General features: G+C 41.5%; 1 protein-coding gene across 1 annotated transcript in view; it reads left to right on the top strand.

The window, feature by feature from the left end:
- The window catches only part of LOC107747754 (plexin-D1-like), a 68786-nt gene that overhangs the window by 34206 nt on the left and 20768 nt on the right, over positions 1-13812 (top strand). The window contains exons 6-15 of the mRNA XM_016562347.1: positions 37-214; positions 494-602; positions 3077-3127; positions 4340-4343; positions 5528-5626; positions 6583-6672; positions 6882-6972; positions 8347-8504; positions 11705-11850; positions 12360-12465. Of these exons, the coding sequence (XP_016417833.1) occupies positions 37-214; positions 494-602; positions 3077-3127; positions 4340-4343; positions 5528-5626; positions 6583-6672; positions 6882-6972; positions 8347-8504; positions 11705-11850; positions 12360-12465 (1032 nt within the window). The remainder of the gene's footprint in view (positions 1-36; positions 215-493; positions 603-3076; positions 3128-4339; positions 4344-5527; positions 5627-6582; positions 6673-6881; positions 6973-8346; positions 8505-11704; positions 11851-12359; positions 12466-13812) is intronic.

Here is a 13812-nt window from a genome sequence, read left to right on the forward strand (position 1 = left end):
CAGGCGTAGTGTGTGCTGATCATGTGCTCCTCTCAGGACCTGGGGATCCTGATCAACGGCAGTGTGCCGGATCTGCAGGGTTTGCAGTTGGAGTGTGATTATGGCGTGGGAATCACCACAAGCGCCACCGTACATCTGGACTACAGCACAACCCAGATCCAGACCTGCCCTTTGCTGCCCCCTCACATGTATCCCACAATCCCCTTCGGCAAAGGTACATACACAGCCGACACAGCTTCAATGGGCAGAATGATTTAGCAAGCAAACAGAGCTCATCTGATTCTTTGCTGAATCACTCCAGCTGAGATAGTTTTTCTTAAATGAATGTTATGAACCTAAGGCTGTCAAAAGCAGTTGATTGCAAGACAAGACAGAAGGCAGCCAGAAACACACAATGTACAAACTTTGTCATATATTTTGTTAGCCGATGCTATTTCAGCCCAGAAGACTTTTGCTTCTTCCATGTAGTGTGGAATAATTTGTCTGTGTTTAGATCACGTCACGGTCCCCGTGGCCATCAGGGTTAATGGTGTTCCTGTGGTTTCCGGAAGTTTCATCATTTATGAGTGCAAACTAACTGGAGAAATCCACTACAAAACTGCGTGAGTAAACACACACACACACTCATGCACGTATATATAGTCAAGGCATTACTCACAGTTACAGCTGTAAAATTATTTCATGTTGTTATGGCTATGACCAAAATCCTCACAGTATATATGCAATTAATCTTAATTTTGCTGGAAATACAATGAAATGTTATGTTACATAACCATAGGGTGACACCTTGTTTTGGATAATCCAGTGAATGAAAGGTACTTCATCTCTTTTGATTATTTTTCTCTTTTTATTTAGAACTTGACAAGATTATTCATAACAAACCATTGGGTCTCACACTGCACAACTCGCATGAAGTGTAGCACATTATAGGCCGCACAAATCTCCATACTGTGGTATAAAAGGTGCAGTAAAATCTGTGCTCACGTTTCTGCTGTGACACCACATGTGCTGTTGTCATAGAGCAGAGTGTTCAGCAGTGATTTCAGCTGTTGTCAGGTGTGTGTGAGTTCATTTACATGTGGCCATCTGTGAAGGTGATAATAAGCTCAGGGCCGCAGGAGAGGCAGTGCAATGTGAAACTTCACATCTATAACAGCATCTTCTGCATCATCCGCATGTTGATGTCATTTAAAATATTCACACCAGTGCACACTCTTCACACTGATCTATAAATTACTCTAAAAAACCCTAAACTGAGCGCAGTTTCTGCGCCGCTGAGCACATCACACGACTGTCAGAGTCTCGATTACATGAACCATTAACAGAAACGAGATATTAACTCATGAAAATGAAATGCTCTGGTCACATTTCACCCCAAAATCAAAAGAAAAAAATGTGACTTTACAAAATCATGTAATTATAAAACATAACATTTCTTTATGAAAAACATGATTTGAAGTGTAGGTGTTTTTAACAGAAAAAGAGAAAGACTTGATCACAAACAGGGAGAGAAGAGTGTTTGTGATAAGGGTGTTTGAGATAATGTCTGGTTACTCTCTCTCACACACACACACACACACACACTGTCGGCCCCCCAGAGAGACTCTCAATCAGACATCAGTCACTCCAGCACGAGAGATAACACCCCACTAACACACACACACACAGAGCAGTGCTGGAGTTGATCTTAAACAAACACACACACCTCCTCTCTGTCAGTGATAGCGGTGTAATGAATGCCTGGCTAATTGTGTGGCTCCACTGACGCTCATCTGTGTTTGTGAGGATGAAAGCGCCTCTGCTCCTCCTGCAGACGCACAGCACTGTTTCACACAGCCACTTTCTGATCTCTGATCTGTTAGTCAGCATGTCTCACACATGCACACGTTTCCTCACGTCCACATAAACTGTGTCGTCTGTGCGCTCCTGTAATCATCAATCAGACATCAGTCACTCCAGCACGAGAGATAACACCCCACTAACACACACACACACACAGAGCAGTGCTGGAGTTGATCTTAAACAAACACACACACCTCCTCTCTGTCAGTGATAGCGGTGTAATGAATGCCTGGCTAATTGTGTGGCTCCACTGACGCTCATCTGTGTTTGTGAGGATGAAAGCGCCTCTGCTCCTCCTGCAGACGCACGGCACTGTTTCACACAGCCACTTTCTGATCTCTGATCTGTTAGTCAGCATGTCTCACACATGCACACGTTTCCTCACGTCCACATAAACTGTGTCGTCTGTGCGCTCCTGTAATCATGCGGCACGGTCAGTAAGCCATTTTCAGTTCTTCAGTTATCTGGTCTTTTCCACACACATGCGCACTCTTCTGAACCCGTGAGGCAGAGCGTCTCAAAGTGTGGGACAGATATCGGCAGATATCTTTAAAGGGTTAACAGGGGGTGTGGCCAAAAAAAGTTCAAGAAGCACTGCTGTAAGAACACACATACACTTACACATGGACACACTGACTGCTTCCTCTTACAGTTTTTAACAATCTCTAGGATCCATTTCTCAGTACTTAGATCACTCTTTCAATGAGCACAACAGCATCTATGAGGCTGAACTGTGGCTCAATTATCATTGCTTTGACACAAAATTCATTCAATGACTACAGCTTTCAAAGCACATGAATTCATTTCTCACTCAGAAACACCAAAAACACCAAAACTCTACGGACCTACAGAAAAACTGGTGAAAGCCTTAACATAGAAAACTGAATAAGACAGCAGTTTGCTGCATTTGTACAGTAATGCCATATTGAAATATATTCCGAATCTAAACAATGAAAGACTATCAAAACAGTCAGATGTAGCTGAACACCTGCACAGGTGTTAAAGCTGCTCACACCACAGACAATAACTAATACAATGATAAAGATAACAATAAAGGCACAGACGATATCACCAGAATCAAAAGCCATGTTGCACAACCCGATTTCATGATAGCACATTAATATTGTCCAAGTTTGCTAGTTCATGTGACTCATATGAGTAAAACATCACCGTTAAGTGTGAGGCGTGAGCAGAGTATGAGAATGTTTCTGACCAGTCCTGTGTCGTCCTGTAGGTGCACGAGCTGTTTGAGTGCGGCGCATCTACACCTCATCATAAACATGATGCATGACTAATGTGTCCTTAGTGGAGAACGCAATCCCAGCATGCACTGCAACAAGCTGAGGGAAATAATAATCAGAGAGCAAGAGAAATGTTCAGTGGAATACTGAAATCTGCCTGCTTAATCAATATATTTGCTTTAGACACAAGCCAAAATGTCACTTGTGTAGGTCAGTGTAATATATATATATATTTTTTTTTTACAAATTAATTTCACAATAAACCTAAAAACATTTTGTTATTCAATGACATTTTGGCTTGTGTCTAAAGCAAATATATTGATTAAGCAGGCAGATTTCAGTATTCCACTGAACATTTCTCTTGCTCTGTCATGGAATGAATTATTTCTTGAATTATTTCTTATTTCTAGCTTTTTGCAGTGCATGCTGGGATTGTGTTCTCTGCTACTATAAATAAAGACAACTTGTTTATCGTGATGAATTTTTAAAATGTGCACCATAATTTCTGTTATGTACAAAAACAAAATCACCAGTAAAATGAATGAAACCCAGAGTAAAAGTAAGTAAAGCTAGTCACTGTTATTTGCTTTTAGACAAACTGAAAACTATGATTTTTGATTAGACCAATGACTATGCTCTTTAAATGACTGTCATGTTACTGATTTCAGTGTGCAAATGATGGTATAGATAAGATCTAAAATGACCTAAAAACCCAATAGGGATTTTTTTTCTTAAACAAAAGTCATAAAACACAAACACAAACAGTCCTCTGTGTACAATATAATGAATGAGATTCCTCAACCATTCCTCTGCCTACATACATCAACTTTTCTCTCACTCCATCCACCATATTGGATTGATTTTCTGACATCGCTTACCGCAGTGCACTGTGGGATTGCCTTCACAGAATTGTGCTGCCTACCTTTTGGAGCAGCCTTCAATATACAGCACAACTATGATTCCTTAAAGTATCGCAACAGAGCTTTGTTTTCAGGACTGAAACAGATTGTGTAAGACATGCAGGATTCATTCTGAGGAAAGAGGAACGCTGCATGTGAGACAGCTGACGGTTCACATGTTCTGACGGTGCAGTGCTGAATAATCAACCTGACTGAAACCAGTAATTTCATCCACTTACTGAAAACACTGGCAGTCAGTTCATATCCCCCCCATTCACACTATTAATGATCAACTTACAGCTGTCTTAGATAATCATATGTGTTATAATCATATGTGGTTCTCTTCATACTTATCAGACAGGTATTTTTCAGTGTGAGTTCAAAATTGTGTCATCAGCAGCTTCTCTGTCCTGTGGTGTTCCCCAAGGTTCTGTTTTGGCTCCAATGCTTTTTGCTTTATATTTGCTGCCTCTTGGGTAATTAATAAGTACATTTCTTGGTGTCTGTTATCATTGTTATGCAGATAACATTCAATTATATATTTCGTTTAAACCTCATGAAATTACTAAACTCTCTATTCTTCTAAACTGCATAAACCGGCAGTAGAAGCAGATGATTTACTGTAATACCCACCATAACACACATGTGCTGAGACACTGAGAGCACAACATTCCACTGCATTATGTGTGAACTGCATTGTGACGCACTTCAGAATTCAACAAAACACACACAAAAAATGCTTTTGTAGAAGTGCTTGCATTCATGTACTTGCAGTGAGTTTGTTTCGGGGCGTAAAACTAACACTATAAAACAGATCAGTTAACAGATTTGAGTGATTTCTAGTCCCTCTCTGTGTTTTCACATTACTCACAGCGTCTTCATCGCTCTCACATATCAGTAACATAAAGCATTGCTGCCCGTGGATAGCCCTGCAAATATATAAATATATATCTACTGTGGTATAACTGATGTAGAAACATGCTGCTATGTAACTATAGATGGCCATATCTCCACCTCATAACCATGAAGATTTCAGAAGTTTAGCAGTTTAGTTTCAGCTTTAATAGTCATGGCTGGAGAGGAGAGGAAATTTGGACACAGTAAATGTTAAAGTTTGTTTATATGGAACAAAAGTATGATTTCCAAATGACTTAAAAACAACTGCATGTCTCTCTCATTTTTATCTTGAAAATAACATGCATCAGTGAATTGTGCAGCGTAAAAACAGACTGCTGGCAATTCAAGAGACTTTTTGGTCAACATTCCACAGAAAAAAAAAAAAGAATTGTTGTCTTTTTCTCATATGCTAACACTCCATCTTTCCATAAAAACATAGTGCGGGGTAGAATGTGGTGTGATTGTGTTTGTACAGCCATAAATAACTGATGTTTGCATTTTCACTGTGTGTGCCCACCCTTCCTCTGGTGTTGACATATTCCCTCACACACACACTCAGGAGACTGCTCGCATTCATGGTTCTCTAAACACTGCTCACTGTTGTTTTTCTTGAATCTCATTTGTTCTCGCCTTTTGTTTCTGTCCCAGAATTCCTCGTCCTGTCCCAGGATGCTGGCCTATGATGTTACTCCACTGCCCACTGGAAGCACTCATGTCTTCTCCCTGGAGCTCAAGAACATAGAACATGTAGGACTCGAGTGTCACACACACACACACACACACACACACACACACACACACACATATCTGTGGTCTGGGGACACGGCTCCTGTCAGGGCTCTGTCTCAGTATTGATGGACAGCTCTTGTGATCCTGTTTAGTCACTATTCACACTCTTGGTTGCTGTCAGTATAATATATCATGCTGCTAGAAGAGGCTGTGCTGAGTGGATGCCGTTTGTAAAGACTGGAATACACAACATTTGCAACACAGTCCAAACAAACTGAGGGATGACTATGCTATTTTGTGTGGTAAGGGGCCTGCCGTCCCAAACTTTGGGTTCTTCTGTGGATCAGAAATGAGGTAGAATCACTGAGATGTGCTCTTCTGCAAACTGAAGAGTAATGTAGCTACTTTGCACAGACCTGCAGCAGCCAGTGGCCTCAAAGAGACCCAAATCCACAGGTCAAGACCATGTGTCTGACAGCAGAACAAAAGCTAGCTGAAGCTAACTGCTGAAGCTCATGTCGTGTCGTAGACCTTGAGCGGCTTTGACAGGCTCACACAGACTCACACTCCTTCTGCTGTTGTACTGTGGATAATAAAGGCCTCGCAGCGCTTCCTCTCCGTGTGGGTCTGCATTATGAATTCCAGATGGCTTCACACACGTTCATATGTGTGTGTGTATACGTCTGTGTGTATTCTGAGCATGTTTTCTGCTGCATACAGCATGGCATTCACTGGTTGAGAGTGTGGGAATCCTCCTTGAGAGAAAGAGGATTTTATGATCTATGTTCTATCAGGAGTGTGATGTGACTGTGTGTGGTTTGGGAGGGTTTGCGTGGCATTGCTGAGATCTGTTGTCTGTCTGATGGTCTTGTGATGTTGTCTGAACATGCCTTCAGTCTGATGGGATTGGACATAGCTGTGGCTCTGCTCGTCATGCTCTGTGTGTGTGTGTGTGTGTGTGTGTGTGTGTGCAGGGCGCTGAGCTGGACTGTGATTTCGGCGACGGGCAGCTCTACAGAGCGCAGTGGCTGGATGGGCCGTCGGTGAACTGCAGTGGAGTGACCGTAAGTTCATCCAACACATCCAAAACACGGCAGTCACACTGTACACTCACACCATACTGCTGCACAGCGGACACTTCTAATGCATAAACTCCAGTCTGAATGTCTCGTTTCACTCTGAAATACATCAGTATGATCATACAGTGGGTTTGTAACTGTAACTCAAATATTTGATTTACTGATGAATAAAAGTGTTTCATGTGTTTGTGCAGCTAAAAACTACAATGTGGAGCAAGATATTCAATCTGAATCTTCGGAGAAGAGGAACCAGCACATATATAGACAGTCCAAAGACAATGACAGGTATCAGCACACACACACACACACACACACACACACACACACACACACTGATAACAGATGGTTTGCTGGTGTCCTTAAGGAAGTGTGTGAAATCGGTGTAGTAATCACATTAATGCTGAGCATGTCTCATCACCATCAGACTGTCTGCTGCTCACACTGACTCATCACAGCACACGCACACACGTTTACTTAGCTATCTAAATGGGGACTCTCCATAGGCGTAATGGTTTTTCTACTGTACAGACCGTATATTCTATCACCCTACACCAACCCTACACCTAAACCTACCCCTCACAGGAAACTTTCTGCATTTTTACAATTAAAAAAAAACTTTCTCTGTCTGTTTTACGTGTTGTTGTTATTTTGAACAAACCACATTACAGATGCGTCGTCAGATTTAAGTTGAACCGCGGGTGGAGAACCGTTACACCCCTACTACCTACCAACACACCTGTTCATCCATCCATCCATCCATTCATTAACAAACGAGTATATGCCCAAAAGGAGGTTTTGGGAGATTTTGTCAGATTTAGCTCATTTCCATCTACAAATTTGTCTGCAAAATGAACATGAAAATCAACATAAAGATTTTAAGTTAAAAATGTGTATGAATGTGCATTGTAAGGATTTTTAGAAGTAGAATGAAAGAAAGATTTGTTTTCTTTTAGAATAAAACAAAGATTATTGGTGTAGTTTTTACAAGAACATACATTTCAGTCGTTCTATTTCAATATTTGATGTAATTTAATGTGTTAATTGCCATTTCTTTGTAAAATTTACTAGCAATTTCTGAGTGAAAATTATTTCTAAACCATTTTGTTAGTCTGCGAGGGAATGTATACATTTTGGTAATGATTTTAGATTTTAGGTAGTTTTTCACCATTTTAATCACCATCGTCTTCTCTAGTTAACTTGAATGGTCCTGCAGTGTGACAAATGAATGAGCTCATTAACAATTTACATGTAATAATTGATTTTATATTCAAAGAGACCAGCACATCCAGTTTTTGCTCATTAATGGTTGAAGCTTTCTCATGCTTCTGAAACTGCAGAATTGTTGTTTGAGAGTTCTCTGCTCATTTCCCACATCAAGATCACTGTTGTTGACGGGTATACAGTGCATAATCCAGTGAGGAGTAACACAGATATTATCAAATACACAGACTGGCCTGCAGGCCTGTAGTTTTGTGATGCTGTCATGTGCTTGTGTTCAGCATTCGTGGAGCCCGGGGCCTGTTGTGTGTGGGACAGTGTCCCCAGCTCACCCTGGCTGGATGTCATGTGTGACCCGGGTTAAAGCAACGGCTCAGACTTCTGGAAAGGCCTCAGAGGACAGATGTGTAATGATGTATGTGTGTGTGTGTGTGTGTGCAGTGGCGGTCTACAGCTGCAGTGCGGGCGACAGCGACTGCTCTCAGTGTTGGGGCCGTCAGGCGCAGGGTCACATCTGTGTCTGGTGTGAGAACAGCTGTCAGCAGCAGGAGCAGTGCCACTCCATCACCACACGCTGCCCGGACCCACACATACAGAAGGTACAGCACACACACGCGCACACTTGCGCACACTCACACACGCACGCATGCACACACACAGAAAGAGGTCATGAACGGCAGTGAGGTCAGACAGAGACTTTAACTCCTGCTTCTCAGATGTTTCTTCTGAAGAGGTGGTTCACCTGAAATGAAAATCCAGTCATTGTTTATTCACCCTGCCATTCTTCTGAAGCTGTACGACCTTCTTTTGTTTTCCGGCCAAGGAACAAAGCGTGTTATATTATTTAGACTAAGAAAGGAGGCCAATGGCTTTAGAACAACGCCAGTATGAGTAAATATTGACTCAACTGAACTGTTCCTTAAACTGCTCTAGAGTTTCAGAAGGAGCCTCAACAATGTGTGTAATTCTACTCAGATTCATCAAGATGCCAATCAGAATCGGCTCAAAATTTTAATTACCCAAGTTGCGTGATCCACTATTATTGCTAATTTCTTTCTTTCTTTATTTAGTGTTGTTCCCCCTAACTAAGTCATAACTGAGGCCTGCTTTATGAAAAAGCAACTGCTAAGAAATACATTGGGACACACATTATTTTAATGTGTCCCTGCAGTGTAATTACACAAATAAATACTGACTAATATTAATTAACAACATGTACCTACTATAGGTCAGGGTTCCTCAAATCTTGCCCTGGAGGATTTAGCGCTGCCGAGTTTAGCTCCATGCCTGATCAAATTCCCCTACCTGTGCTTTTCTAATGATCCTGAAGACATCGATTAGCATGCTCAGGTGCGTTTGATTAGGGTTAGAGCCAAACTCTGCAGGAAAGTGGCTCTCGTGGGCCAGATTTGAGGATCCTTGCTATAGGTTATATAGCTTGTGTTTAGAGTTACTTGCTTGTAATTATGCATAATTTACTGTTATTATTATAGTAAGTAAATGTAACATGTAGCAAGACAGAAATGTCAATAAAACCAAAAATGTCAGTTTACAAACTAGATACTTGACAAACACACACACATCGCATGTGCAGTTTAAAATTTCTGCTCTAAAGCATTCGTCTTACATAATAGTGTTCTATAACCAGCTAGCAGGTCAGAAACAGCGGAAAGGATTGGTTTGAGGGAGAGCAGAGAGAGTGTTTTACAGGAGTGGTCAGATGAAGAGCAGATGTGAACAACATCGACTCACTTAAGTCGTGTTCCTGGTCTCATCAGTAGATGTTATTCTAGAGAAAAGCAGTCTTTTATTTAACCATAATAATTCGCAGCATCTAGGTACTAATGTTAACTGATAACAAGCAGTGAACATACCAGAGAAGATGTGCTCAAAGAGAACTGCATCATTTGCAGTGTTGGGAAGCTACTCTTTTGAAAGTTAGTTCAACTACAAGAGTGCACTGAGAGCGCGCAGTGCATGAAGCACAATGGTTAGCTGAACTAGTCAGAAGACTGGTAGAAATACAGTGTAGTGTGTGTGAGAGAGCTGGGGAAGTTCTTTCAGACTTCTTTCTGCAGTTGAATGTGTTTAAAACAGCCTGTGATTTGTGTGCTCTGTTCACACGTTCTCTTTCTGTCTCTGTCTCTGGCTTCGCTGAGGGTGTAAATGAAGAGAACAGCAGGTAAAATGACGTGAACCGGGACTCATTACACTCTGAGTGCTAATGATGCTCGCGGGACTGTTCACAGCATCTTTTCATCTCACACGTGTCTTTACATATCCTACTTTGACGGGTTTCACTCTTTTTTATGCAGTGTACTATCTTTGTGATGAAAGTTTCCCATACTACATTTTCTGTACACATTAAACAGTAGGGAGACTGGGGGCATTTGTAACACACTCAGCTCCTCCAATATAATATATTAAATATTAAAATATATTTAAATAATTAAAATCTAGTTACCACTAGAATAGTTGCCTAGACTTCAAAAATAGAAATAGACTTTTGCTTTTTGAATGCATATGATGCCTGACATCTAAAAGAATTTGAACAATATACAAAATAGTAATAATAAAGAATCTTAAGTAACGTTATTAGATACTACAGCAGTAAAGTGATTACTTTGAGGTAGAGACCTGCACTCCCGCAGGACCCAACGCAACAGTTTATTGTGTTATAACAGAGCTTTATGAGATCGCGATTAACTGAGATGTCAGCTTTTAGTGATAATAAAGGAAGCGCTGCTCGCATTCTGCAATGCCACACCATGCATGCAGCAGCCCATGCTTGCTTTTCTGTTAAAAATAACAGTGGTTTGTGAATGTTGATGCTTAGCCTAAATAACAAATATTTGATCGGTTATAGTGTTTATGCTGGGATGTTGTGGAGCTTAGGAGATGTTACAGAACCATTTCATGTAAATTTCTTCGATGTACTGAAAACAATATATAGGTTACTTTTATGCAGGCTTTTACGGGCGGGAGCGGGCCCAGATAAGATATAGTTCTGCGGGACTGAAAAATCCGTCCCGCGCAGGTCTCTACTTTGAGGAAGGTTTTTATTTGAGATAGATTGGGTTAATATGACTTATTTTTCAATGTTACAATTACCCCCAAACACTGTTACAGTCGCCCCACCAAGGCCCCACTAATATTATAGTCTTGTCATTATTAATGAATTATATCAATTGTATTATTAATTAGTGCACCTATATTTGTTTCTTGTATCAAAAGTTGACTAGTGTATTTCAAGTAGTCTGTGAGTTAGGAAGGAAAATGTAAAACGTTACAGTTGAATTGAAATTCAATTGAAATGTTACAATCATTAATGTACATTTGATCTGAGCGTCACGTTAGCTCTCACTATATAGCTTTCACAATATTACTGTTTTACTGTATAAATGCAGTCCTGGAGACTTTTTCAAAAACATTACAAAATCCTCATTATTCCAGTCTTTTGACCGGCAATGCACATTAGAAACATGTGTGTGTGTGTGAGAGAGAGAGAGAGAGAGTGTGTGTGTGTTTTAGGTGCACAGATTGTTTATGAGTAAAGTTGTTTAGTCTGAAGCCCTGAATGACTTACCCAAACCGTAATGAACATATAAACAGGTAGGTTTATGATAACTGTTCTGCCAGGATTTCAAAATAAACCGTGAGATGATCTTCCCGCGTTTCAGCTCTCTTCTGTGTGAACCTGACCGTGTCTGACATGCCAGCATGTGTCTGCAGGGTGCTGGACTGTGTTTGTACAGGTCATGGCGCTGGCTCAGCTCAATCACGCTGTGTTGATGTGCAGGTCGAGCCGCTGTCGGGGCCGCTGACTGGCGGGACGCTGCTCACGGTGCAGGGCAAGAACCTCGGACACAGTGCTGCTCAGATCAATGTCTCCATCGGCCATGTGCCCTGCAGAATACTGCCACAACACTACACTGTCTCAGTCAGGTACAGGACACAGATCAAACACTCACAGCCTTCATCAGCTCCGCATGTGTGCTCCACTGACTAACATGATCTTTACAGACATACGGTACCTGGTGTTTGACTGAATGACAGATCCTGCAGGGACGTTTATTATGTGGTTGACAGTTCAGACTGATATCATGTTGATTTGAGCTTCACTTGGTGTCAGAGTTCATCTGTGCTTCAGTTTTTACACATTTCACACTGGACACTGTTCATTGTACAAAAATAAACAATAATGATTCATTTAGCCTAGAATTCAATGTAGGCACAAACCATGTCTATCCTTGTTGCAGGTGAAGCCATATTTAATGTCATCTGGGTTGTGTTGTAGTTTTATTCATGGCTTTTGTGGGCGTCACACAGCTAATTATCCAAACTTCACCAAATGACAGATGAGTTATGTGTCCAGTCCAGATGCTGGACTGGACACACAGCGTTGATGTCAGAGCATTGGCTCGTGATCCAGCAGTTTGTGTGTGTCGCTACAGGTTGGTTTGTGAGACTGGTGCATCGTGGGAACAGACGAGCGATCATGTGACGGTGAGCGTGGCCGGGAACACAGTGGGCGTTTCAAAGGACATCTTCTCCTTTGTGGTACGTGCGAGCCGTTTGTTCTCTGTTCACTTCCATTTCACACCCTCAGAGCGATGATCCTCTCCTGCATTCACTCTTTACTCTTCATCCCGATTTATTTTCCCATCACACCCTTCACTGTGCGTTAGCCCACCGTCTCATGAGGGATATTACAGAATATGCTAACAGATGCTGATGACATGATACTCACGACAGATCTCAACATTTTCTCCCAACTATCGATGTGATGGCATGTTTGACTGCATGAGCTCAGCTGAATGAGAGGAAGGACGGTCCTCTCTCTAGATCAGCCTGATGTTGTTGTCTGAGGCAGTTCCTGGGCTGATTTCACTTTCACTCGGCATTGAGAGATACTGCACAGTGGCACGTGTGGTTTGCAGTGGTGCGACTGAGCAGATCCACACTGAGCCTTCAAACGGTTTTGCTTACTCTGATTTTAGGGGAAAGCCTGCTGGAAATCTGGTGGAAAATTGGTAAATGTATTCAAGAGAGCTGAGAGCAGCCTGTGGGGTGATTGAGCTTTAACTGCATGTTGTCGTTTGGACAGTAGCTGGTTTCTAGCTGGTCCAGCCACTCATTAGCTGGTCAACCAGCCACCATTTTCTTGGTCCAACATTTTCAGTCAGCTTGGACCAGTTTATTACTGGCTTTTACCAACTAGAACGCAGCCACCATATTCCCAAACACAGCTAGTAGCTTAAGGAGAGCCAGACTGACAGCAGGACATCGTAACGGGTCAGACTCGAAGCTCTCCAACACACTGAAGAGCCCCAGACCATTCAAGACTGGGTTGGTGTGAAAACAGAAAACTAGAAATCAGGATCAGAAACTCTAAAAAGAAAAGACAGTACGACTCCCTGAGGAAGAGGGATGTGAATGTGGACTCCTCCAAAGCTCCTTCCTCAAACCTTTAGCCCAGTCGCTGAGCTCAGGAAACATCTGCTGAACAACACACACACACACACTTATGCTTTAATATCCTCCTCTTGACCCTCAGCTAGTCTTTACCCCCACAGGATGTGATGTCATGTGTGGTCTGTGTGTGCTGTAGGCCTGGGCGATATAGCTAAAAATGTATCAACAATATAATGTTTCATATCGTTCGGTATCGATAATTATTGACATTTTTATAACCTTTTTTAAAACAAAGAGCAATATAATTTTTTTTTTACATTTAACTACTGTATTTTTAAATTAACTCAATTTATTGAGACAAACAACAAATATTTTTTTGTTTTAAGTCAAACACACAATAAAAATTAAACAAATATCTCAATGTTTTATATGCAGATTAAATAGGTCTTTATTGTATAGGTCTAATTGTCTCCCGAGGCCACAGGAGGGCGC

This window comes from Sinocyclocheilus rhinocerous, unplaced genomic scaffold, assembly GCF_001515625.1.
Source record: "Sinocyclocheilus rhinocerous isolate Xijiao unplaced genomic scaffold, SAMN03320098_v1.1 scaffold1551, whole genome shotgun sequence".
NCBI classification, from domain to species: Eukaryota; Metazoa; Chordata; class Actinopteri; order Cypriniformes; family Cyprinidae; genus Sinocyclocheilus; species Sinocyclocheilus rhinocerous.